General features: G+C 46.1%; 1 protein-coding gene across 1 annotated transcript in view; it reads left to right on the top strand.

Annotated features, from left to right (window-relative positions):
• Window positions 1-22,737, top strand: part of ADTRP (androgen dependent TFPI regulating protein) — a 46,278-nt gene extending 23,541 nt beyond the window's left edge. Inside the window, exons 4-6 of the mRNA XM_066578841.1 lie at window positions 3,816-3,931; window positions 20,396-20,547; window positions 22,700-22,737. Of these exons, the coding sequence (XP_066434938.1) occupies window positions 3,816-3,931; window positions 20,396-20,547; window positions 22,700-22,737 (306 nt within the window). The remainder of the gene's footprint in view (window positions 1-3,815; window positions 3,932-20,395; window positions 20,548-22,699) is intronic.
• Window positions 22,738-23,505: the final 768 nt, after the last annotated feature.

Here is a 23,505-nt window from a genome sequence, read left to right as displayed (position 1 = left end):
GGCAGCACTGTGGAGGTACTTTTCCATCCCCTATTTGCATAACTTTTCCCCAGGGGGCATTAGCATGGCCTATTTAAGGCTCCTTATGCCAACTTGGCACTCTCCTTAACTTTATTCCTCTTGACTTTTGGTGACTTATAAAAAGTTGTTTCAGGAAGACGACCTTTTTCCTGATTCCCAATTAGTGTATATCGATGTACCATAGTATGTTAGGCTGAGAAAAACATATGTTCTTCCAGTTCAGTCTATTCCCCCCACCCCCATATTGATCCAGAGGAAGGCGAAAAAAAAAACGATGAGGTAGAAGCCAATATTGTCCATTTAAGGGCTCATTCACAGAAGCATACAAATCCCACAGCAGTTAGCCGCGCAAAGAAATCATGGCTAACTGCGCTACAAATTGTATGAATGGGCGATTTCCTGCTATCAAGTCCTGAGCTTCATTAGCGGTGAAATTGCCTGTTCACATGATTGGGCGCTGTGTCGCTGAAAACAAGCGCTGCTGATGGGGGAGGAGAGAGAGAGAGAAGAAACCCCCCAACCCTCATTTGCCACTTCTTTGCCCCAACTTATCAAGATCCATTTATAACCATATGCTGTCCCCTCTTGTGTTAATTACTTTACACAGTTTTGTATCATCTGCAAACATTGCTATTCTACTGTACAATCCTTCTACCCGGTCATTAATAAATGTATTAAAAAGAGTAGAGCCCAATACTGCTCCCTGTTACCCCACTAGTAACAGTAACACCTTCAATACTGTCCCCTGTGTTACGCCACTAGTAACCCCTCCAAAACTGACCCTTGCGGAACCCACTAGTAACGGTGGCCCAATCAGAGTAGTACCATTTATAACCACCCTCTGCTTCTATCACTGAGCCAATTACTTACCTACTTACACACATTCTCACCCGGACCAAGCATTCTCATTTTACATAGAAATAAAAAACAGAAAATAAACCAGCGCTCCGGTGTTTCAGAAGACCACACTCAAAATTTGCAGAGGTTAGTATTGTGGTGGTGGTAGTATAGTAATAAATATTACTTACTTGAGTGTGGTCTTCTGAAACACCGGAGCGCTGGTTTATTTTCTGTTTTTTATTGGTTTGTTTTTCATCCCGTGGTGCATTTTTCATCTCTGGGAGCAACCAAGACGCTCTCTTCAAGATGTCCTTTGTGACCGGTGTAAGGAAGCTCCATCCCTATTGTGGATTGATACGTCATCTTGGATTTTGACGCACGGTAGCCCAGGACACGGGCCCGGCGTCACGGGGTGAGTGATTACTCTACTCTCCTTTTTATATACACTCTCGGCACCTTTTTTTACAATCATTCTCCATCCATTTCTTGGAGCGCTATCCATTATTTATCTTTTCATTTTACATAGAGGGAGTTCTCCACTTACAGTAGTTCCTGGACCTAGCCCTTCAATGTCATACATTTGTATGGTTGGCATATACACTACCGTTCAAAAGTTTGGGGTCACATTGAAATGTCCTTATTTTTGAAGGAAAAGCACTGTACTTTTCAATGAAGATAACTTTAAACTAGTCCTAACTTTAAACAAATGCACTCTATACATTGCTAATGTGGTAAATGACTATTCTAGCTGCAAATGTCTGTTTTTTGTGTGCAATATCTACAAAGGTGTATAGAGGCCCATTTCCAGCAACTATCACTCCAGTGTTCTAATGGTACAATGTGTTTGCTCATTGGCTCAGAAGGCTAATTGATGATTAGAAAACCCTTGTGCAATCATGTTCACACATCTGAAAACAGTCTAGCTCGTTACAGAAGCTACAAAACTGACCTTCCTGTGAGCAGATTGAGTTTCTGGAGCATCACATTTGTGGGGTCAATTAAACGCTCAAAATGGCCAGAAAAAGAGAACTTTCATCTGAAACTCGACAGTCTATTCTTGTTCTTAGAAATGAAGGCTATTCCATGCGAGAAATTGCTAAGAAATTGAAGATTTCCTACAACGGTGTGTACTACTCCCTTCAGAGGACAGCACAAACAGGCTCTAACCAGAGTAGAAAAAGAAGTGGGAGGCCGCGTTGCACAACTAAGCAAGAAGATAAGCACATTAGAGTCTCTAGTTTGAGAAACAGACGCCTCACAGGTACCCAACTGGCATCTTCATTAAATAGTACCCGCAAAACACCAGTGTCAACATCTACAGTGAAGAGGCGGCTGCGGGATTTTGGGCTTCAGGGCAGAGTGGCAAAGAAAAAGCCATATCTGAGACTGGCCAATAAAAGAAAAAGATTAAGATGGGCAAAAGAACACAGACATTGGACAGAGGAAGACTGGAAAAAAGTGTTGTGGACGGATGAATCCAAGTTTGAGGTGTTTGGATCACAAAGAAGAACGTTTGTGAGACGCAGAACAAATGAAAAGATGCTGGAAGAATGCCTGACGCCATCTGTTAAGCATGGTGGAGGTAATGTGATGGTCTGGGGTTGCTTTAGTGCTGGTAAGGTGGGAGATTTGTACAGGATAAAAGGGATTCTGAATAAGGAAGGCTATCACTCCATTTTGCAACGCCATGCCATACCCAGTGGACAGCGCTTGATTGGAACCAATTTCATCCTACAACAGGACAATGACCCTAAACACACCTCCAAATTGTGCAAGAACTATTTACAGCAGAAGCAGGCAGCTGGTATTCTATCGGTAATGGAGTGGCCAGCGCAGTCACCAGATCTGAACCCCATTGAGCTGTTGTGGGAGCAGCTTGACCGTATGGTACGCCAGAAGTGCCCATCCAACCAATCCAACTTGTGGGAGATGCTTCTAGAAGCGTGGGGTGCAATTTCTCAAGCTTACCTCAACAAATTAACAGCTAGAATGTCAAAGGTGTGCAATGCTGTAATTGCTGCAAAAGGAGGATTCTTTGACGAAAGCAAAGTTTGATGTAAAAACAATGTTATTTCAAATACAAATCATTATTTCTAACCTTGTCAATGTCTTGACTCTATTTTCTATTCATTTCACAACGCATGGTGGTGAATAAGTGTGACTTTTCATGGAAAACACAAAATTGTTTGGGTGACCCCAAACTTTTGAACGGTAGTGTATGTGATGTTAAGTACTCTTGTATGAAAAAGGCAAAAGCATTATAGAGGTGATACTTTATTAGGTAACAAGAAACATACCTGCAAGCTTTCAGAGAGCACGGGTCCCTTCATCAGGCCGATAATAAGTGAAGCACTGAGAGAAAAAGCACAGCATTTAAAAGTTATATTAAAATATTGTATATGGGGTGCAACATCAGGGAGATAAGCTAGAGCAATAAAAGTTAGGACTGTGTATGAATGGAAGGTTATCTGCCCGATGAAGGGGCCTTTGTGCTCTGAAGGATGGCAAATATATTTTTTCTGGCAGGCCAATAAAGGTATCACCTGTATAATGCCTTTGCCATTTTTATACACTCTGGCCAACACGGTACCACAATATTTGTGTTATACATTACGGCTGGCATATAATTCTACCCCTTCTCCTAGCAATAAGCAGGGAGTTTCCACAACCGGCTCATGGGGATTCATCTCTGGAGAAGGAAGTGTCTTCATGAGACAACATGTTTAATACAACTGTATCTCTTCTATCATACAATGTCATATTACAGGAGCGTCTATAGAGTTTCCTCCGTGTTTTCTAGCGCCATGGTTTTGTAAAGTTTAATTACTTTAAGTCCAGATTTAAAAGTGAATCAGAATGATAATGACATTACGCATCACTGTATATATGCTGAAATAGATAACGAAGAAGCAGTTCGTCTGATGCAACATAAGTTTGAGCTGTTTGTTTTTCAGCACACAGCAGTGTTTCCCATTGCAGTATTGGAAATTGTAACATCTCCGCATCGCTATCCTCCGAAGAGAAGGGGACTCAGCCTCTTGGGGATTTGCTCAATATCATATTTAAGCTGGTAAGTAAACAGGAATAGCTTGTAGGAGGAACAGTAAATTGGCTAAGATATATTTTGCAGGAGGATTTTATATCTAATTCTTCATTTAAAGTAAGCTATGGCATAGACATAAATTTGCCCTTCCATGTTGATCGTTTTCTATGTCACTCACCTCTTTTAGCATTGAACCACCGATTTAGAGGATAATATTTTAGGTGGGAGTTTAGCTTTGTATATTATAATTAACAACTGAGATTATTCAGAGTTATGTGACCTACACAGATGGCAATCCTCCAAAACTGCTAAAAGGCAACATGTAGCATCGAACGCCACAGAATATAATGCAATGTTATTGAGTCACCCTGACATATGGACTAACATATTTGTATCACTCCGACTATGACCTTATTCACACGAGCGTTTTTACCTGGCTATTTAGCCGCATAAATACGTGACCCGAAAATTGTGACCACGTGAAGCATTGGATTGCAATGCATTCATTCACATGGGCGATTTTCGGGCATGTGAAAAAATTGTACAATCGAAACATGAAATTGATGACCATTTTCAGTCGCCGATATTTCAAGCTGCGTCAAAAGATAGGTGTTGACCTATGTTTTGATGAATAATGCTAGAGGCTCCCATAGACTCCTATGGGAGCTTAAAAAAAAGGAAGTGTAAGGGTGTTTACCTGCGTCCAGCGCTCGGAAAAGAAGACAGCTGGCTCTATTTAAGCTATTTAAGCTAATAGAAGTCTCGGGACTTGATCGCGGCTATTCTTCACTGATGCGATTGTATGGTGCGTGCAGCCAGTGTGACAATGCACATGCTCGTGGGAATGAGGAGTCACTCTGAAACACAGGAGCAAGCATATAATATCAAAAATTGATCAAGTTATTTGCAAAATTTTATTATTGCTGCAACCAGTATCATGCAGGTAGATGCTTGAGCAGGTTTCTCATATTCTGGAGGAGACACATCATTTGAAGGCATTCTGCTAAAGAGATGCTTTGTTCAGCATCAGAAGGAGACATTGCCCATGTTCATAAATGTCCTACGAGAATTAATGGCAATGTTACAGTGGACAAAAAAACAAGGGTCCATGTCCTTTACTAATGCTGAAGTGGTGCTGTAAGACCAGTTTCTGCAAGGCCTCAGAAACTAGCAGTTGCGGAGAACCCTGCAGGAGAAGCACTAGGAGGAGATAGATGTCAAACTTCATGTTGAGTGACGAGAAAGTGGTTCAGACTTACCATTGCTTGGGAAATGTTCCTATCCAGAATGCAGAGCTGACAGTAAGCCCAATGGTGGAGTGAGCTATCCAATGTAGATAAGTAAATGGCAGCAAGCAGGTTGGCATCGTGACAAAGTGTTTATGTGTAGGTGTCAGCACAACTGCAGAGAAAGAGAACAGCTCACACCAACACAGAAAAATATCTCCAGCATGAGACTGGCTGGTTTACCATGCAAATTTGCTATTCCTATTGGTGAAGTTGCTAACCAAGGTAGGCCTTACTTGGCAAATTGTGTTTCCAGAGAATGAAGTATGAGGGGTTGCTGAATGGATGCATGAGATTAAGGGGCACTTTGGACTTGCCAAGATGGATACTGACTAGAGTGGTTTTACTAATACTCCCAAATATAGAAAGCAGCGTTGGAGGTCTGCAAAAGCTACTGAGGCTGCAATTTAGGCAACGGCCAGACATTCTATCTACTGCAGCTGGTATTATTGACTATCTTATCGTAGAAGAGTCCCTATAGGGCCTCAAATATCTCCTCATAATTGTGGATCACTTTATCACCCAGGACCAGATCCCAGAATCAGCAGCACATGCCCTGTGGAAGAATTTCATCTTGGCCTACGACAATGACATTTCTATCAAGCAGCCTGTTTCGAAAGCAGATTGATTGAAGTGTTGTGTCTTTTGTACAAGATAAAGAAGACACACATTACAACCGACCACCCTCACAAAAACAGAACTTGGGAGCACCGGAACCATACTCTTGCAACTTTTTGAGAACTCTGTAAGAGCAGAACAAGTGGTGGCCAGGCAACATTGCTGAACTGGTATGAATGTCACTGTCGAACAGATAGCATTCTGAGCTTTCCAGCCATTCACAGTAGATCTGCTATTGATGACCTATCCCACGAATAAGTCATCAATGGTGTTTTTTGCCCAGAAACCCCCATTAATATAGCATATTCTACAGTATATTCCACAAGCTGGCATGCTCCCTGTTGAGGAACATGGTACAGACTTATCAGATACTTATCAGAAGAGTGCCAAAAAAGAAAATTGTAAGTAAAGAATACGAGATTAGCGCTCCAATAGGGGGTGGAGAGAATGGCAATGTACTAAGAAGAAAGGAAGATAGGATGGAACTCACCCCAGACATAACCGGACCCTGCAGGGAAGGTCACGGTTCGTCTAATGGTCCTAGATGGCAGGTGGTGTCAATAGCTGGTCCAATTACTGGTCAGGAGGACATCCCAGGAGGGGAGAGCATCACAGGGTGACTCTAGGCAAGAAATTACCAGAGGCGGCAGAGAGCAAATGGGAAACAAGCAAAAAAATCCTGGTGCTCCAGTATGTTGGTATGAAGAAACAACAGAAGAAGACTTACTTCGTAGGGGTGTCAGTGGCATTGACACCCCTAAGATCCTGGTAGACGTGTAGAAATGGATTCGTATCCGTAAGGTTCCAAGGAGGCAATATTTATTCATTACAGAATATACAATGCGTTTCGGCTATGCAATAGCCTTTATCAAGACAATTGATGACTGGCATGGAACACAACTGTGAAATAGGGGAGGCATCAATCAAGGGATCCTGGTCTATGATGTTTCTGTGCCTTAATAGGAAACAGTGGTTGTGTTTTTGGTACAGCCCCTTTAATACTTTTGATAATATAATAAAACCTATTTTCTAACAAACTTTATTTCGATCATTAGACGAATAATTCAGAAAGCTAAAGGAAATATCTGGCATACTTTTCTTCATTATCCAGTGAAGTGTTTCCTTATAGCTTGCATATGTCCATACACAAAAAGAGCGTATTTCCACCTTTTAAAACTCTGACAACTGATATGTTTCTAAATGGTAAGAAGGATATCTTACAATCCGAGGTGCAGTAGCTGCTATTTAGTGCCTATTCTGATCAGAGTCATTATTTTGCTATCAGGTCTCTGTGTCAGATCAATTTCCTAGTACACATAATAGCAGTAATTTTATGTTCTGCAGAGACTGAACCTTACTATTTTGGTCACAGAATTGAAGTTGTTGCTCTGATTTTTATATGTATTTTCAAAAACTGACAACCCAAACCTTCTACATACATACACTTAAAGCTGCTCCCCACATAATTACCATTAAACAAATTTACCCTGCGGTCTGGTGTCACATCTCAACAATGGAGGGCACAATATACAGTACAATTCCTGGTAATCCAGCTCACGGTAATCCATAAAGTCTGATAATCTAGCATTTGTATTTAGCACAGAACTGCAAGAAAATGATCAAATTCACAAGAAAAGAAGCAAAAGACTGAACAAAGCTTACTAATTAGGAAGGTTATATTAAAATACTCTGTGTAAACCTTGGTTAGCGTTTCCTTTCTGCTTGAATCTCAGCTCAGATTAAGGGTTTTTAGGTTTAGGTGTTCTCAAATTAGAATATCTGTGTCTCATACATATCACAGTTAGTGATAATGATCAAATAGCTCCTGTCATACAAGTTATAATAGAGGAGATCACAGCTCATCCTATATGTAACTAATTCAGAAGAATATAAAAGGTAATAAATCTTGTTATTTGGATAGCGCCAACTTATTCCGGAGTACTTTTAGGTAATTTATTTAATACCCCCCACCAAGCTGGGTACTCATTTTACCGACCTCAGAAGGATGGAGGGACAAGTCAAACCTTGAACCATGTGAGGATTGAACCTGCAACCTTTAGGTCATAAGTGAGAGCTTAGGACTGCATTTCTGCTGCCTTGACACTCTACGCCACATGAGGCTGTATACTCTGTGCCATACAAGGCTCTATGATAATTAACCCCCCCCCCCCCCTCCCTCGCCAAGAGGCATAGATGATACAGGCTCCAGCTAATGCTCTGCTAATGCATAATGGGATTGATAGCACAGAATAGTGAAAGTGAAAGCAACATCAAGATGGTGCCTGATAAGCATCAGACAGGAGGCTGAACTGCAGAGAAGTAACTGCAATATACAGAGGGGACCTCCAGAGTTTGACAAGCAATCAGATGAGGGGAGCAGAGCTGGAATGACCCAATAATAAAGTGACCCATTAAGTTTTCTTATTGGATGTGAACACAAATAAATGTATTTTGCACACTATGTATAAAACAACACAAGCTAGTATCATGACTGTGCAAATTGGAGAAAACAGCGGTTAATATGGCTGTCAGTCTTTAAGGTGCCTTACATAGGCTGTATTTGCTGTGGCATCAAATACACAACTAATCCACAGTGGCCAAATCCGCACCAAAATTCTGTGGATTTTGGTGAGAATTTGCTGTGAGTTTCAACCTTTGCATTATAAGGCCGGCTTTACATTTCCGTATTTGGTGTGTGCATTTCGGTCACGTAAAAAGAAAAGAACATGTTCAATTTTTCTGCATATTTTTGCACCAAAAGGTCCCCATAGAAGTCAATGGGGGAGGTGCACATGCAGGGAAATGTGTGAAACACTGTGTAATTGTGCTGGAAAAAGAACACATCTGGAACTAATAAGCCATTTCAATCAGTGCATTTGTCTGTTGCATGCAAATGAACACGTCCTGCCCTTCTACTACCTTCTCCTCTAGCTGGTCATAGCTATGATCCTCCACTCTGTCGTCTGTGCTTCAGACGCTGTACCATCCCTATCATTGTCATTGCTGTCCATAGGATGAGCATGACCAGTATGCCTCTTAAAAGGCCAGCTCACAGATACAACTTTCCTGGCCCAGGCCAATCCAGATTGCTACTTTAAGCATCCACCCCAACTGGAAGCTGCCTGAGCAATAGGTTCTTCTTTTTTCCTACAAAGGTTCTACTGGGTTCTCCCCGATTCCTGATCCTAACCTATGCCAGTTCACCCAGCTTTTCAGTCTTTTCCACTCCTGATCTTGACTTTCTGACTCTCAATGTATGCAACAACTCTACTTGTCCTGACCTTGGCTTGTGTATTGACTACAGCTCTGCTTTTCTTTCTATTACTGCCCATGTGCTTTTGACGTGGTCTTGTCAGCTGCCACTGCACCGAAGCTGCTCTCGAGGAAACGGTCTCGGGGCCCGTGCAGCTAAGACTAGATACTGCTCAGAGGATCAAAGCGTGAAAAACAGTCAAATCAGGCAGCAGCACAGTGGGTCCAACAGCACTATATATGACTATTATATAACTTGTGTATGGCATTTTTCACCATTTTCCCCCTACAGGCTATGTATTTAATTTTAAGTTTTGTCTGAGCTGGTGGATGAAGATTACTGCTATGATGTTTTTATACACTGCACATGACGAAAACAGATACTGCTCTCTGTAGCACACACATAGATATCATGTAGAACATGTAGTATACAGCACTACTGGTCAGTGTAGATGAGATTCCAGGAGTTTTAACACAGTTAATAGCTGTTAGCTCCAGCACCCATCTGTGTGAGTCTCTGCTTCTTTTCCTCCTCTCCTCTCCATAGACTTGTATGAACAGCATGAGTTATCAGACTTCTTCAATTTTGTTTTCTGTCTGATCTCTGTTACTAGAGAAAGGCATCACTTGACAACAGGCAGTGGACAGCAAATTAGAAGCACTTTAGATTGATTTTTCTGCACATAAATATCATTTTAAGTCAAAAAAGTAATGGCACTTTTGCTAGTTATCACGCTGGTTATCATATAAGCACAAGTTGTTTGAAAGGTTAATGATTAGAGATGAGCGAACGCGTTCGTCCGAGCTTGATATTCGTGCGAATATTAGGGTGTTCGGGATGTTCGTTATTCGTGACGAACACCATGCGGTGTTCTGGTTACTTTCACTTCCTTCCCTGAGACGTTAGCGCGCTTTTCTGGCCAATTGAAAGACAGGGAAGGCATTACAACTTCCCCCTGCAACGTTTAAGCCCTATACCACCCCCCTGCTGTGAGTGGCTGGCGAGATCAGGTGTTCGCCTAATATAAAAGTCGGCCCCTCCCGCGGCTCGCCTCAGATGCGGTGTGAGTTAGATGAGGGACAGTGCTGTTTATACCGGAGCTGCTGTAGGGAAAGAATTGGTAGTTAGTGTAGGCTTCAAGACCCCCCAAAGGTCCTTATTAGGGCCACTGATAGCTGTGTGTTGGCTGCTGTTAGCAGTGGGATTTTTTTTTTTCTCAAAATCGCCTCTGCAGACCGTTGCACCTGGCATTAGGGACAGAAGTGCTGCATAGGCAGGGAGAGTGTTAGGAGTGAGTGTAGCCTTCAAGAACCTCAACGGTCCTTTCTAGGGCCATATTTATCCGTGTGCAGTACTGTCCAGGCTGCTGTTGGCTGTGCTGCATTTTTTTTGGGCTTCTCAAAATCGCCTCTGCAGAGCATTCCACCCTCCATTGATACTGCAGGGAAAGAATTGTATAGGCAGGGCCACAACACAGTTATTATTCATAGAATATACGCAGTGCTGCCTGTTGGTGGGAAAAAACTGAAAACAAATCTATTTGTCCAGCCTCTGTCCGTCCTTACGGGCGGTGGACACGTGTGAGCTGCGTGAAAAACATTGCTAAATCATACGCAGCCAGCTACGCTTTACTGCTGGGTTCGCCATTTGCTTTCCTTAATTGGGAAAAAAAATACCTGCTCTCCAAGAGTTATAATAACTCTGCTACCCTCACGTTCTGTGACACATAAGCAGGGACACAGCGCAGTTATTAAACTTCTCAGGTTCATTGAATATACGCAGTGCTGCCTGTTGGTGGGAAAAAACTGAAAAGAAATCTATTTGTCCAGCCTGTGTCCGTCCTTACGCCTGTGGAGACGTGTGAGCTGCATGAAAAACATTGCTAAATCATACGCAGCCAGCTACGCTTTACTGCTGGCTTCGCCATTTGCTTTCCTTAATTGGGAAAAAAAATACCTGCTCTCCAAGAGTTATAATAACTCTGCTACCCTCACGTTCTGTGACACATAAGCAGGGACACAGCGCAGTTATTAAACTTCGCAGGTTCATTGAATATACGCAGTGCTGCCTGTTGGTGGGAAAAAACTGAAAAGAAATCTATTTGTCCAGCCTGTGTCCGTCCTTACGGGCGGTGGAGACGTGTGAGCTGCGTGAAAAACATTGCTAAATCATACGCACCCAGCTACGCTTTACTGCTGGCTTCGCCATTTGCTTTCCTTAATTGGGAAAAAAAATACCTGCTCTGCCACAGTTAATAACTCTGCTACCCTCACGTTCTGTGACACATAAGCAGGGACACAGCACAGTTATTAAACTTCGCAGGTTCATTGAATATACGCAGTGCTGCCTGTTGGTGGGAAAAAACTGAAAAGAAATCTATTTGTCCAGCCTGTGTCCGTCCTTACGCCTGTGGAGACGTGTGAGCTGCGTGAAAAACATTGCTAAATCATACGCAGCCAGCTACGCTTTACTGCTGGCTTCGCCATTTGCTTTCCTTAATTGGGAAAAAAAATACCTGCTCTCCAAGAGTTATAATAACTCTGCTACCCTCACGTTCTGTGACACATAAGCAGGGACACAGCGCAGTTATTAAACTTCGCAGGTTCATTGAATATACGCAGTGCTGCCTGTTGGTGGGAAAAAACTGAAAAGAAATCTATTTGTCCAGCCTGTGTCCGTCCTTACGGGCGGTGGAGACGTGTGAGCTGCGTGAAAAACATTGCTAAATCATACGCACCCAGCTACGCTTTACTGCTGGCTTCGCCATTTGCTTTCCTTAATTGGGAAAAAAAATACCTGCTCTGCCACAGTTAATAACTCTGCTACCCTCACGTTCTGTGACACATAAGCAGGGACACAGCACAGTTATTAAACTTCGCAGGTTCATTGAATATACGCAGTGCTGCCTGTTGGTGGGAAAAAACTGAAAAGAAATCTATTTGTCCAGCCTGTGTCCGTCCTTACGCCTGTGGAGACGTGTGAGCTGCGTGAAAAACATTGCTAAATCATACGCAGCCAGCTACGCTTTACTGCTGGGTTCGCCATTTGCTTTCCTTAATTGGGAAAAAAAATACCTGCTCTGCCACAGTTAATAACTCTGCTACCCTCACGTTCTGTGACACATAAGCAGGGACACAGCACAGTTATTAAACTTAGATTATTCATTCACTAGAGGCAGTGGGGCCTTTCGTTTTCCAAAAAGGGCAAAAATTATATTTGGCCTGCAGTCTTGCGCCAATTTATTTCCTGCCTGGGAAATCTAATCACTGGTAATACAGCATGCTGAGGGGTAGGGGTAAGCCTAGAGGACGTGGACGTGGACGTGGCCGAGGACGCGGAGGGCCAAGTCAGGGTGTGGGCACAGGCCAAGCTCCTGATCCAGGTGTGTCGCAGCCGACTGCTGCGCGATTAGGAGAGAGGCACGTTTCTGGCGTCCCCACATTCATCGCCCAATTAATGGGTCCACGCGGGAGATGGTTATTAGAAAATGAGCAGTGTGAGCAGGTCCTGTCCTGGATGGCAGAAAGTGCTTCGAGCAACCTATCGTCTACCCGCAGTTCTGCGCCGTCCACTGCTGCCAATCCGAATCCTCTGTCTGCTGCTCCTCCTTCCTCCCAGCCTCCTCACTCCACTACAATAACACCTGCTCAGGAGCGGGAACACTCCCAGGAACTGTTCTCGGGCCCCTGCTTAGATTGGGCAGCAGCGGTTCCTCTCCCACCAGAGGAGTTTATCGTCACTGATGCCCAACCATTCGAAAGTTCCCGGGGTCCGGGGGAAGAGGCTGGGGACTTCCGCCAACTGTCTCAACAACTTTCTGTGGAGGACGATGACGATCAGACACAGTTGTCTTGCAGTGAGGTAGTAGTAAGGGCAGTAAGTCCGAGGGAGCAGCGCACAGAGGATTCGGAGGAAGAGCAGCAGGACGATGAGGTGACTGACCCCACCTGGTGTGCAACGCTTACTCAGGAGGACAGGTCTTCAGAGGGGGAGTCAAGGGCATCAGCAGGGCAGGTTGCAAGAGGCAGTGCGGTGGCCAGGGGTAGAGGCAGGGCCAGACCGAATAATCCACCAAGTGTTTCCCAAAGCGCCCCCTCGCGCCATGCCACCCTGCAGAGGCCGAGGTGCTCTAAGGTCTGGCAGTTTTTCACAGAGACGCCTGACGACCGACGAACAGTGGTGTGCAACCTTTGTTGCGCAAAGCTCAGCCGGGGAGCCAACACCAACAGCCTCACCACCACCAGCATGCGCAGACATATGATGGCCAAGCACCCCACAAGGTGGGATGAAGGCCGTTCACCGCCTCCGGTTTGCACCCCTGCCTCTCCCCCTGTGCCCCAACCTGCCACTGAGATGCAACCCCCCTCTCAGGACACAGGCACTACCGCCTCATGGCCTGCACCCACACCCTCATCTCCGCTGTCCTCGGCCCCATCCAGCAGTGTAGTTCAGCGCACCGTTCAGCCGTCGCTTGCGCAAGTGTTCGAGCGCAAGCGCAAGTACGCCGCCACGCACCCGCACGCTCAAACGTTAACCGTCCGCATCGCAAAATTCATCAGCCTTGAGATGCTGCCGTATAGGGTTGTGGAAACGGAGTCCTTCAAAAGTATCATGGAGGCGGCGGCCCCGCGCTACTCAGTTCCCAGTCGCCACTACTTTTCCCGATGTGCCGTCCCAGCCCTGCACGACCACGTCTCCCGCAACATTGTGCGCGCCCTCACCAACGCGGTTACTGCCACGGTCCACTTAACTACGGACACGTGGACAAGCACAGGCGGGCAGGGCCACTACATCTCCCTGACGGCACATTGGGTGAATTTAGTGGAGGCTGGGACAGAGTCAGAGCCTGGGACCGCTCACGTCCTACCCACCCCCAGAATTGCGGGCCCCAGCTCGGTGCTGGTATCTGCGGAGGTGTATGCTTCCTCCACTAAAGCACCCTCCTCCTCCTCCTCCTCCTCTGTCTCACAATCAAGATGTGTTAGCAGCAGCATGTCGCCAGCAGTCGGTGTCGCGCGGTGTGGCAGCACAGCGGTGGGCAAGCGTCAGCAGGCCGTGCTGAAACTACTCAGCTTAGGCGATAAGAGGCACACGGCCCACGAACTGCTGCAGGGTCTGACACAGCAGACCGACCGCTGGCTTGCGCCGCTGAGCCTCCAACCGGGCATGGTCGTGTGTGACAACGGCCGTAACCTGGTGGCGGCTCTGCAGCTCGGCAGCCTCACGCACGTGCCATGCCTGGCCCACGTCTTTAATTTGGTGGTTCAGCGCTTTCTGAAAAGCTACCCACGCTTGTCAGACCTGCTCGTAAAGGCGCGCCGGCTCTGCGCACATTTCCGCAAGTCCCACACGGACGCTGCCACCCTGCGCACCCTGCAACATCACTTTAAGCTGCCAGTGCACCGACTGCTGTGCGACGTGCCCACACGGTGGAACTCTACGCTCCACATGTTGGCCAGGCTCTATGAACAGCGTAGAGCTATAGTCGAATACCAACTCCAACATGGGCGGCGCAGTGGGAGTCAGCCTCCTCAATTCCTTTCAGAAGAGTGGGCCTGGTTGGCAGACATCTGCCATGTCCTTGGTAATTTAGAGGAGTCTACCCAGGTGGTGAGCGGCGATGCTACAATCATTAGCGTCACCATTCCTCTGCTATGCATCTTGAGAAATTCCCTGCAAACCATAAAGGCAGCTGCTTTGCGCTCGGAAACGGGGGCGGGGGAAGACAGTATGCCGCTGGATAGTCAGGGCACCCTCCTGTCTATTTCTCAGCGCGTACAGGAGGAGGAGGAGGAGCATGAGGAGGATGAGGAGGAGGGGGAAGAGACAGCTTGGCCCGCTGCTGACGGTACACCGGCTGATTGCCTGTCATCCTTTCAGCGTGTATGGCCTGAGGAGGAGGAGGAGGAGGAGGAGGAGGATCCTGAAAGTGATCTTCCTAGTGAAGACAGCCATGTGTTGCGTACAGGTACCCTGGCACACATGGCTGACTTCATGTTAGGATGCCTTTCTCGTGACCCTCGCGTTGCACGCATTCTGGCCACTACGGATTACTGGGTGTACACACTGCTCGATCCACGGTATAAGGAGAACCTGCCCACTCTGATTCCCGAAGAGGAAAGGGGTTCGAGAGTGTTGCTATACCACAGGACCCTTGCGGACAAGCTGATGGTAAAATTCCCAGCCGACAGCGCTAGTGGCAGAAGGCGCAGTTCCGAGGGCCATGTTGCAGGGGATGTGCGTAGATCGAGCAGCATGTACATCCCAGGCAGTGCAACAGTCTTTAAGGGCCTGGCCAGCTTTATGGCTCCCCACCAAGACTGTGTCACCGCTCCCCAGTCACGGCTGAGTCGGCGGGAGCACTGCAAAAGGATGGTGAGGGACTACGTAGCGGATCGCACGACCATCCTTGGTGACGCCTCTGCCCCCTACAACTACTGGGTGTCGAAGCTGGACACGTGGCCTGAACTAGCCCTGTATGCCCTTGAGGTGCTTGCTTGTCCTGCGGCTAGCGTGTTGTCGGAGAGGGTGTTTAGTGCGGCTGGGGGAATCATCACAGATAAGCGTAGCCGCTTGTCAACCGACAGTGCCGACAGGCTAACACTCATCAAGATGAACAAAGGCTGGATTTCGCCAGACTTCTGTTCTCCACCAGCGGACAGCAGCGATACGTAAGCAATACGTAGGCTGCACCCGCGGATGGAAGCTACGTTCTCTCTCACCATCCAAAACGGGGACATTTCTGCTTCATCAATCTGTGTCTAATATTCCTCCTCCTCCTCCTGCTCCTCCTCCTGAAACCTCACGTAATCACGCTGAACGGGCAATTTTTCTTAGGGCCACAAGGCTCACTCAAATAATTTTTCTGAACAATTTTTATAAGTTTCAATGCGCTTAAAAGCATTGGAACTTTAACTTGAACCAATTTTTCGTTACACTGGGCTGCCCCCAGGCCTAGTTACCACTTAAGCCACATTAACCAAAGCGATTAATGGGTTTCACCTGCCCTCTTGGCTGGCCATGGCCAATTTTTGGGATGTACATTAGTACTGTTGATACAGCAATTTTTGTGGGCCCTCGCCTACAGTGTAATCAAATTAATTTTTAGCCCACCTGCATTACAGCTGACGTTACCTCAGCTGTGTTGGGCAATGCAATGGGATATTTTTGTGTACCGCCGGTGGGTTCCAGGGAGCCACCCATGCTGTAGGTGCACACTGAGTTTTTAATACTTCTGTACACTTCTAAAGAACCCGTCTGACTGGGGCATGCAGTGTGGGCCGAAGCCCACCTGTATTACGCACGACATTACTACCTCAGCTGTGTTGGGCAATGCAATGGGATATTTCTATGTACCGCCGGTGGCTTCCTGGCACCCACCCAGGCAGTGGGTCCACAGGGAGTTAAACCTACATGTGTCCACTTGTAAAGAACCCCAGTCTGACTGGGGCATGCAGTGTGGGCCGAAGCCCACCTGCATTACGCACGACATTACTACCTCAGCTGTGTTGGGCAATGCAATGGGATATTTTTGTGTACCGCCGGTGGGTTCCAGGGAGCCACCCATGCTGTAGGTGCACACTGAGTTTTTAATACTTCTGTACACTTCTAAAGAACCCGTCTGACTGGGGCATGCAGTGTGGGCCGAAGCCCACCTGTATTACGCACGACATTACTACCTCAGCTGTGTTGGGCAATGCAATGGGATATTTCTATGTACCGCCGGTGGCTTCCTGGCACCCACCCAGGCAGTGGGTCCACAGGGAGTTTAACCTACATGTGTCCACTTGTAAAGAACCCCAGTCTGACTGGGGCATGCAGTGTGGGCCGAAGCCCACCTGCATTACGCACGACATTACTACCTCAGCTGTGTTGGGCAATGCAATGGGATATTTTTGTGTACCGCCGGTGGGTTCCAGGGAGCCACCCATGCTGTAGGTGCACACTGAGTTTTTAATACTTCTGTACACTTCTAAAGAACCCGTCTGACTGGGGCATGCAGTGTGGGCCGAAGCCCACCTGTATTACGCACGACATTACTACCTCAGCTGTGTTGGGCAATGCAATGGGATATTTCTATGTACCGCCGGTGGCTTCCTGGCACCCACCCAGGCAGTGGGTCCACAGGGAGTTAAACCTACATGTGTCCACTTGTAAAGAACCCCAGTCTGACTGGGGCATGCAGTGTGGGCCGAAGCCCACCTGCATTAACCCTTTCCAGTCCACTGTGTGACCTGTGAAGACATTAGGGTTTAAGGCTGTACAGCTCCGTTGTTGGTAGACGTCCGTCGGGGTTCTCTTACTGTATATTGCCAGCCTCTCTGCTGTCGGAGCCTATCCTACGTGTCAGCTCATGCAGTACTGGCTTTAGCCAGCATATAGCGCCGTTGTATAACAGCAGAAAAAGAGTAAGCCCCCTAGGAAAACCATATACAAATTGGATTGGAAAGGGTTAAGCACAACATTACTACCTCAGCTGTGTTGGGCAATGCAATGGGATATTTCTATGTACCGCCGGTGGCTTCCTGGCACCCACCCATGCTGTAGGTGCACACGGAGTTTTTACTACATCTGTACACTTATAAAGAACCCCAGTCAGACTGGGGCATGCAGTGTGGGCCGAAGCCCACCTGCATTAAGCACGACATTACTACCTCAGCTGTGTTGGGCAATGCAATGGGATATTTCTATGTACCGCCGGTGGGTTCCAGGGAGCCACCCATGCTGTGGGTCGACAGGGACTTCACAATAGGGAGTTGTACCTGCCTGTGTCTATGAATTAAAAAGCCCGGTCTGACTGGGGCATGCAGACACCTTGACAGAATGAATAGTGTGTGGCACATAGGTTCCCCATTGCTATGCCCACGTGTGCAGCTCCTGATGGCGGTGGCACAGGATTCTATTTCTCATTGCTTCTGTACAGCATTGTGGGCTATCGCTCCGCCACTTTTAAAGAGGGTCGCTGCCTAGCCGTGCCAACCTCTGCAGTGTGTGCCTGCGGTCCCTCGTCATGGCAGACGCAATTCTAAATAGACATGAGCGTGGTGTGGCATGAGGGCAGCTGAAGGCTGCGCAGGGACACTTTGGTGTGCGCTGTGGGGGGGAGGGGGGGCGGTTGGGCAGCATGTAACCCAGGAGAAGTGTCAGTGGAGTGTCATGCAGGCAGTGATTGTGCTTTGTTGGAGGTAGTGTGGTGCTTAGCAAAGGTATGCCATGCTAATGAGGGCTTTTCAGAAGTAAAAGTTGTTGGGAGGGGGGGGGGCCCACTCTTGCCGGTATTGTGGCTTAATAGTGGGACCTGGGAACTTGAGATGCAGCCCAACATGTAGCCCCTCGCCTGCCCTATCCGTCACTGTGTCATTCCCATCACTTTCCTGAATTGCCCAGATTTTCACACATGAAAACCTTAGCGAGCATCGGCGAAATACAAAAATGTTCTGGTCGCCCATTGACTTCAATGGGGTTCGTTGTTCGAAACGAACCCTCGAGCATCACGGGAAGTTCGTTACGAATAACGAACACCTGAACATTTTGGTGTTCGCTCATCTCTATTAATGATCATTTAAAGCCTTTCCCCCTTAAAGTTATTACAATTACTTAGATGCTTTCTTCTTCTTTTGTTCTTCTACTAGTTGACATTAAAGGGGTTCTGACACAAATCCGATTTTTATGCTTTAGCAGCCATTGTTTCCTGGTCTGCCTAATGGACACAGGGAACCCACGATCAATGGCTGCTAAAGCATAAAAATCTTACACCTACCTTTGTTCCTAATGTTGTTCTGCAGCGGGGTCATCTCCCAGCAGGCTCCTCTTCTTCCTCCGACGAACCGCCCCCCCTCCGGGAATCCACAGTGAAGAAGTGCCCTCTGACAGAAGTCAGGACAGGCCGCCTCTCCACTGCGCATGCGCAGAACTCCGTCTTCAGCCAGGACGGACAGGCCGCCCACAGCAAGCACTGCTTGTGACGTGCTTGCTGTGGGCGGCCCGTCCACTCACCTCGGAAGTGGCTGACGGACAGAGCAGAGCAGGAAGCGGTCATTTTGACTGCTCCTGCTCTGCTTCTAGAAGCCACTGAAGAAGATGCCCGACGGAGGGGACATGCCTGGCGATTGGTCCTGGCCAGGCAAGGTGAGTGAAATTTTTTTTTTTCGTGTCAGAACCCCTTTAATACTTACTGATCAAGAGGAGATTCTTCCCACATGGTTAATATATCACAAGTTATCAGTAGGTTTCAATAAATAATGGATGACTAAGAAAACTCAATAAGCCAAGACATTAAAATCATATAGTCCCTATGATTACAAAGATGGAAATGAAATGTAATGGAAAATGAACAAGATGTTGATCACCACATGTCAAAATATCCAGATATAATTAAACGTTAAATGATAAAGAAATGATAGCAGTACATATCCCGGGTACCTAGGACAAGTAGTATATTATGGAATGTATGCACTATATAATATATCATATATTGCATTCACACATTTCAATGGAATCATCAGTAATAAAAATGCTCTCCATCTCTATCATTGACAATGGTCCCAAATATGACTCCCATAGAATTCTATGGGACCATACCGTAACTGTGCCTTCTTATATAGAAGCAGTCAGAGACTTTCATGAGAAAGTACAAACATATTCCAAAGCATGCTGAGTCTTGGAGGTGTTTTACAGAATAGTCACCACATGGGGGCACTTGGAATGTCTATAAGGGTGGTTTCAGATCTGCGCTTGGAGCTTCCGATTTCCTGCTCCATTCGGGGAGCAGGAAAGAGGAATCCCAGGTCCGAATGGCTCCGTCTTATGACAGAACCAACGGCACAGAACAGACTCCATTGACTATAATCGGGTCCATTCATTTTTCGCTCAGCTGCCCAGCTTTTAGCTGAAATATAAAATGCTGCCTGCTGCGCTTTTTCTTCCGGTATTCCGTGCCGGATCTCGGACAGAACCTCAAAACTGGAGGTTCCAATGCTGGTGTGAAACCACACTAAGCTTGTACTGGGTACCTGAAGCAAAGTCTGCACACTTTTTTATAAGTTCGTTCACACTGAAAATCCATATATTTAAACCCAAAAAGTTACTATCTACCAAAATTACACATAAAACATGTGGTTCTTCCATGTTGCTTGTTTTTTATTCTTTGGTGTTAAGTATTTGTAGATTTTGTGTATTTTGTCAGTCGTCGGCCATCTATAGATGATAGCCCTAATGCACTTGTCCTCTGGAATCACTTTCACCTTCAATGATGCCTTATTTTCGCCTCGCGGTCTAACAGTTTTTACATGTGACTTTGCTTCCAGCAGTAACTGATGCATTTGTGTTTTTTAGGGTAATATGGATTTACATTGTTGATGGAAATTGGGTTTATCCTTTTCTTCGATTACTTTCTCCTACTGGATTTCTGCTATTTCTATTAAGTAGTCACATATTGACAGCGGCGGTCTATTTTCTTGGAGAAACACTTAATTATCTAGTATGGGGTAAGTTTTTGAAAAGGAAGAGACTCAAGATTGTCTTAATTTCAGTGAATGAATTGATCAAGTGTGTCAAATTAGTCAGCATTTCCTTACAGCACAACTAGCATTAAAGGGGTTGTCTCACGCCGAAACGGGTTTTTTTAAAATTCAATAGGCCCCCCGTTCGGCGCAAGACAAACCCAAGGGATGGGTTAAAAAAAAAAAAAGTTTATTACTTACCCGAATCCCCGCGCTGCGGCGACTTCTTTCTTCCTTTACCAAGATGGCCGCCGGGATCTTCACCCACGATGCACCACGGGTCTTCTCCCATGGTGCACCGTGGGCTCTGTGTGGTCCATTGCCGATTCCAGCCTCCTGATTGGCTGGAATCGGCACACGTGACGGGGCGGAGCTACGAGGACCAGCTCTCCGGCACGAGTGGCCCCATTTACCAGGGAGAAGACTGGACTGCGTAAGCGCGTCTAAAAACGCCAGAAGACAGTGAATTTAGATGGATCCATGGTGATGGGGACGCTAGCAACGGAGCAGGTAAGTGAATAACTTCTGTATGGCTCATAATTAATGCACGATGTACATTACAAAGTGCATTAATATGGCCATACAGAAGTGCTTAACCCCACTTGCTTTCACGAGACAACCCCTTTAAAGAAACATCAGCATGATTTGTTAATTAAAACCAGATAGAGAAACGTTTTCCATTTTTCTAATCTGTTTTTACTTTCTGATGATAGAATTTTTTTATTCTGCTGTCTATAGATGACTATGGGGGCGGCCATCTTGACTGAGCTACATTTAAAAGCATTTAGAGATATGCTTTCATTGGCCATTCAATGAGGAGACCCATTGGCTTGTGTGGGAGACTATTGTAGACATGCTCTGTGACCTGTGCAGAGGTCATTTTGCAGGGAGGGGAGTAGATAGTCACATCTTATACTTATCATGAATGGTGGATCCTGTGTTAGGAGTTTATCTTTCTGTTGGGAGGTGTATCATCTCTCCTTAAGGAGAGCACCTAGAAGGAGAGTGAGGAGATTTATAAGGCCATGCATGCTCCTCTGGGTAATATGCAAATAAACAAGATGGAACAATACCTTTGCAGCGCCACCTATTGGATAGCAGCATTCCTGCAAATCAATGTCAGGCTCTTTATACAAGTCTTTATAGCAATGATTGGGAATTGAAAACCAAAAGCCAGAATACCCATATACAGACAGCTGTTTCGGGGTGTTTTGCCCCTCATCAGTGTGCAGTAGGTTTCTGGCTTGGCTAGTGAGAGGCCTATGTTTATCTTTCTGTGTAATGCTACCTGTGATATTAGGCTGTATTTACACGTGCCGCTGCAAGTTTCACTCGGGCACAACTCACATCGCACATTAAACCGACACCCTGTCTGTGTGCTGTGCGATGTGCCGGACACTACACATTCATGTTCAACTCTCCTACAAGTTTAACGGCAATGTAAATACAGCCTTAGGCCCCCTTCACATGAGCGCATGCGTATTAATTTGCTCATGACTGAGCACAGTGTATTTGCGGACTGAATGATATTTTCTTGCATGCATATCGGCGTATTTTACGTACATTTTCTGCAAGCATATTCATTTTTGCTCAGCAATCAGACGCGCCGATTGAAATAGCTAATTAGTCTTTTGTTGTGTTATTTTTTTTACGCAGCATATCACGCATCTCCTTGCATATAGCACGCACATTTGCACATCCCCGTTGAACTTCTATGAGGACTTTTGTTGCACAAATGTGCAGGAAAATAAAACATGCTGTGTTTTTTGTGCCACACGTCCTGCAGTCCTTATTCATCCACAGAAGATCACTTCCTGGTTACGGGATTCATAAATCCCACCTCCAGGAAGCGATAGCTCTGATTGGTTCCCGAGCACTGCTCAGCCAATCATTGCAGTGCTCGATGAACCAATGCAATGGCTGTAATTGGTTTATCCAGTGCTGCATTAATTGGCCGAGCAGCGACTCTGTAGCACCACATGCAAGGATTTCTGGGGGGGTCTTGAAATATGAGCTCTACCCCGAAAATATACCCTCCCTAACTGCAGGGGAAAAAAAGCATTTAAAAAAAGCATACATCACCTAGACGTGCAGCTTCTCCCCAGTCTCCGACACTTGTCTTTTTCATCTCTTCTAGCCCAGGGAGTGAAAATCCTCGCCTCCTGGAAGCACTAGCTATGATTGGCTGATGCTTACCCAATCGCAGCCAGCACTTGATGAATGGCTGTGATTGGTTCATCAAGCACTGGCTGTGATTGGCTAAGCATCAGCCAATCACAGCTAGCGCTTACAGGAGGCGGGGATTTTCGATCCCCGGCCAGAAGATGATGAAGGAGAATAGTGCCGGGGACCTGGGGACAAGATGCGGCCGGGCTGACAGCACGAAAGAGGTGATGTATGTGTTTCATTTCTTTTTTTCTTGCAGCCAGGGCTCAGATTAGGGCTTTGACAGAAAGCATGGGCTTCATATACATGCGATTTGCAGCATTGTAGCAACGCGACAAAATCACGCGACTTTGTCGCTCCTGTGTAGGAGGCCTTAGGTTGAGTTTTGATTGAGCTGAGCAAAATAATCATGTATTTCACTGAATGGGTGAAATCTAATATTAAAGTTATGCAGATAGTTTTCTCTACAATCTGGTTGCCTGCTGCCACTGCCAGAAGAGCTTAGGAACATTACTGCATAATGAGTGATTATTGTTTTTGATGTATACTCATTGTCAAAAAAAATCAAGCACCTAGAAGAAGTTGTCGGAATAGAATGAAACTTTCTCTGTGTGATTGTAACATTGATATAAGTGATTACAACATCAGAGCAAAAGGATCATTTATTGTGGAAAACTGAACACTTGCATGGAGGCTCTAGTACCCTGTTGTACCACCTCTAGCTTGGACACAAGATGTGATACAGGCGAGCTTGGAGGCTCTTGTACCCTGTTGGGC

The sequence above is a fragment of the Eleutherodactylus coqui genome, chromosome 9, assembly GCF_035609145.1.
Source record: "Eleutherodactylus coqui strain aEleCoq1 chromosome 9, aEleCoq1.hap1, whole genome shotgun sequence".
Lineage (NCBI taxonomy): Eukaryota > Metazoa > Chordata > Amphibia > Anura > Eleutherodactylidae > Eleutherodactylus > Eleutherodactylus coqui.
This window is presented reverse-complemented; position numbering and strand designations above follow the sequence as displayed.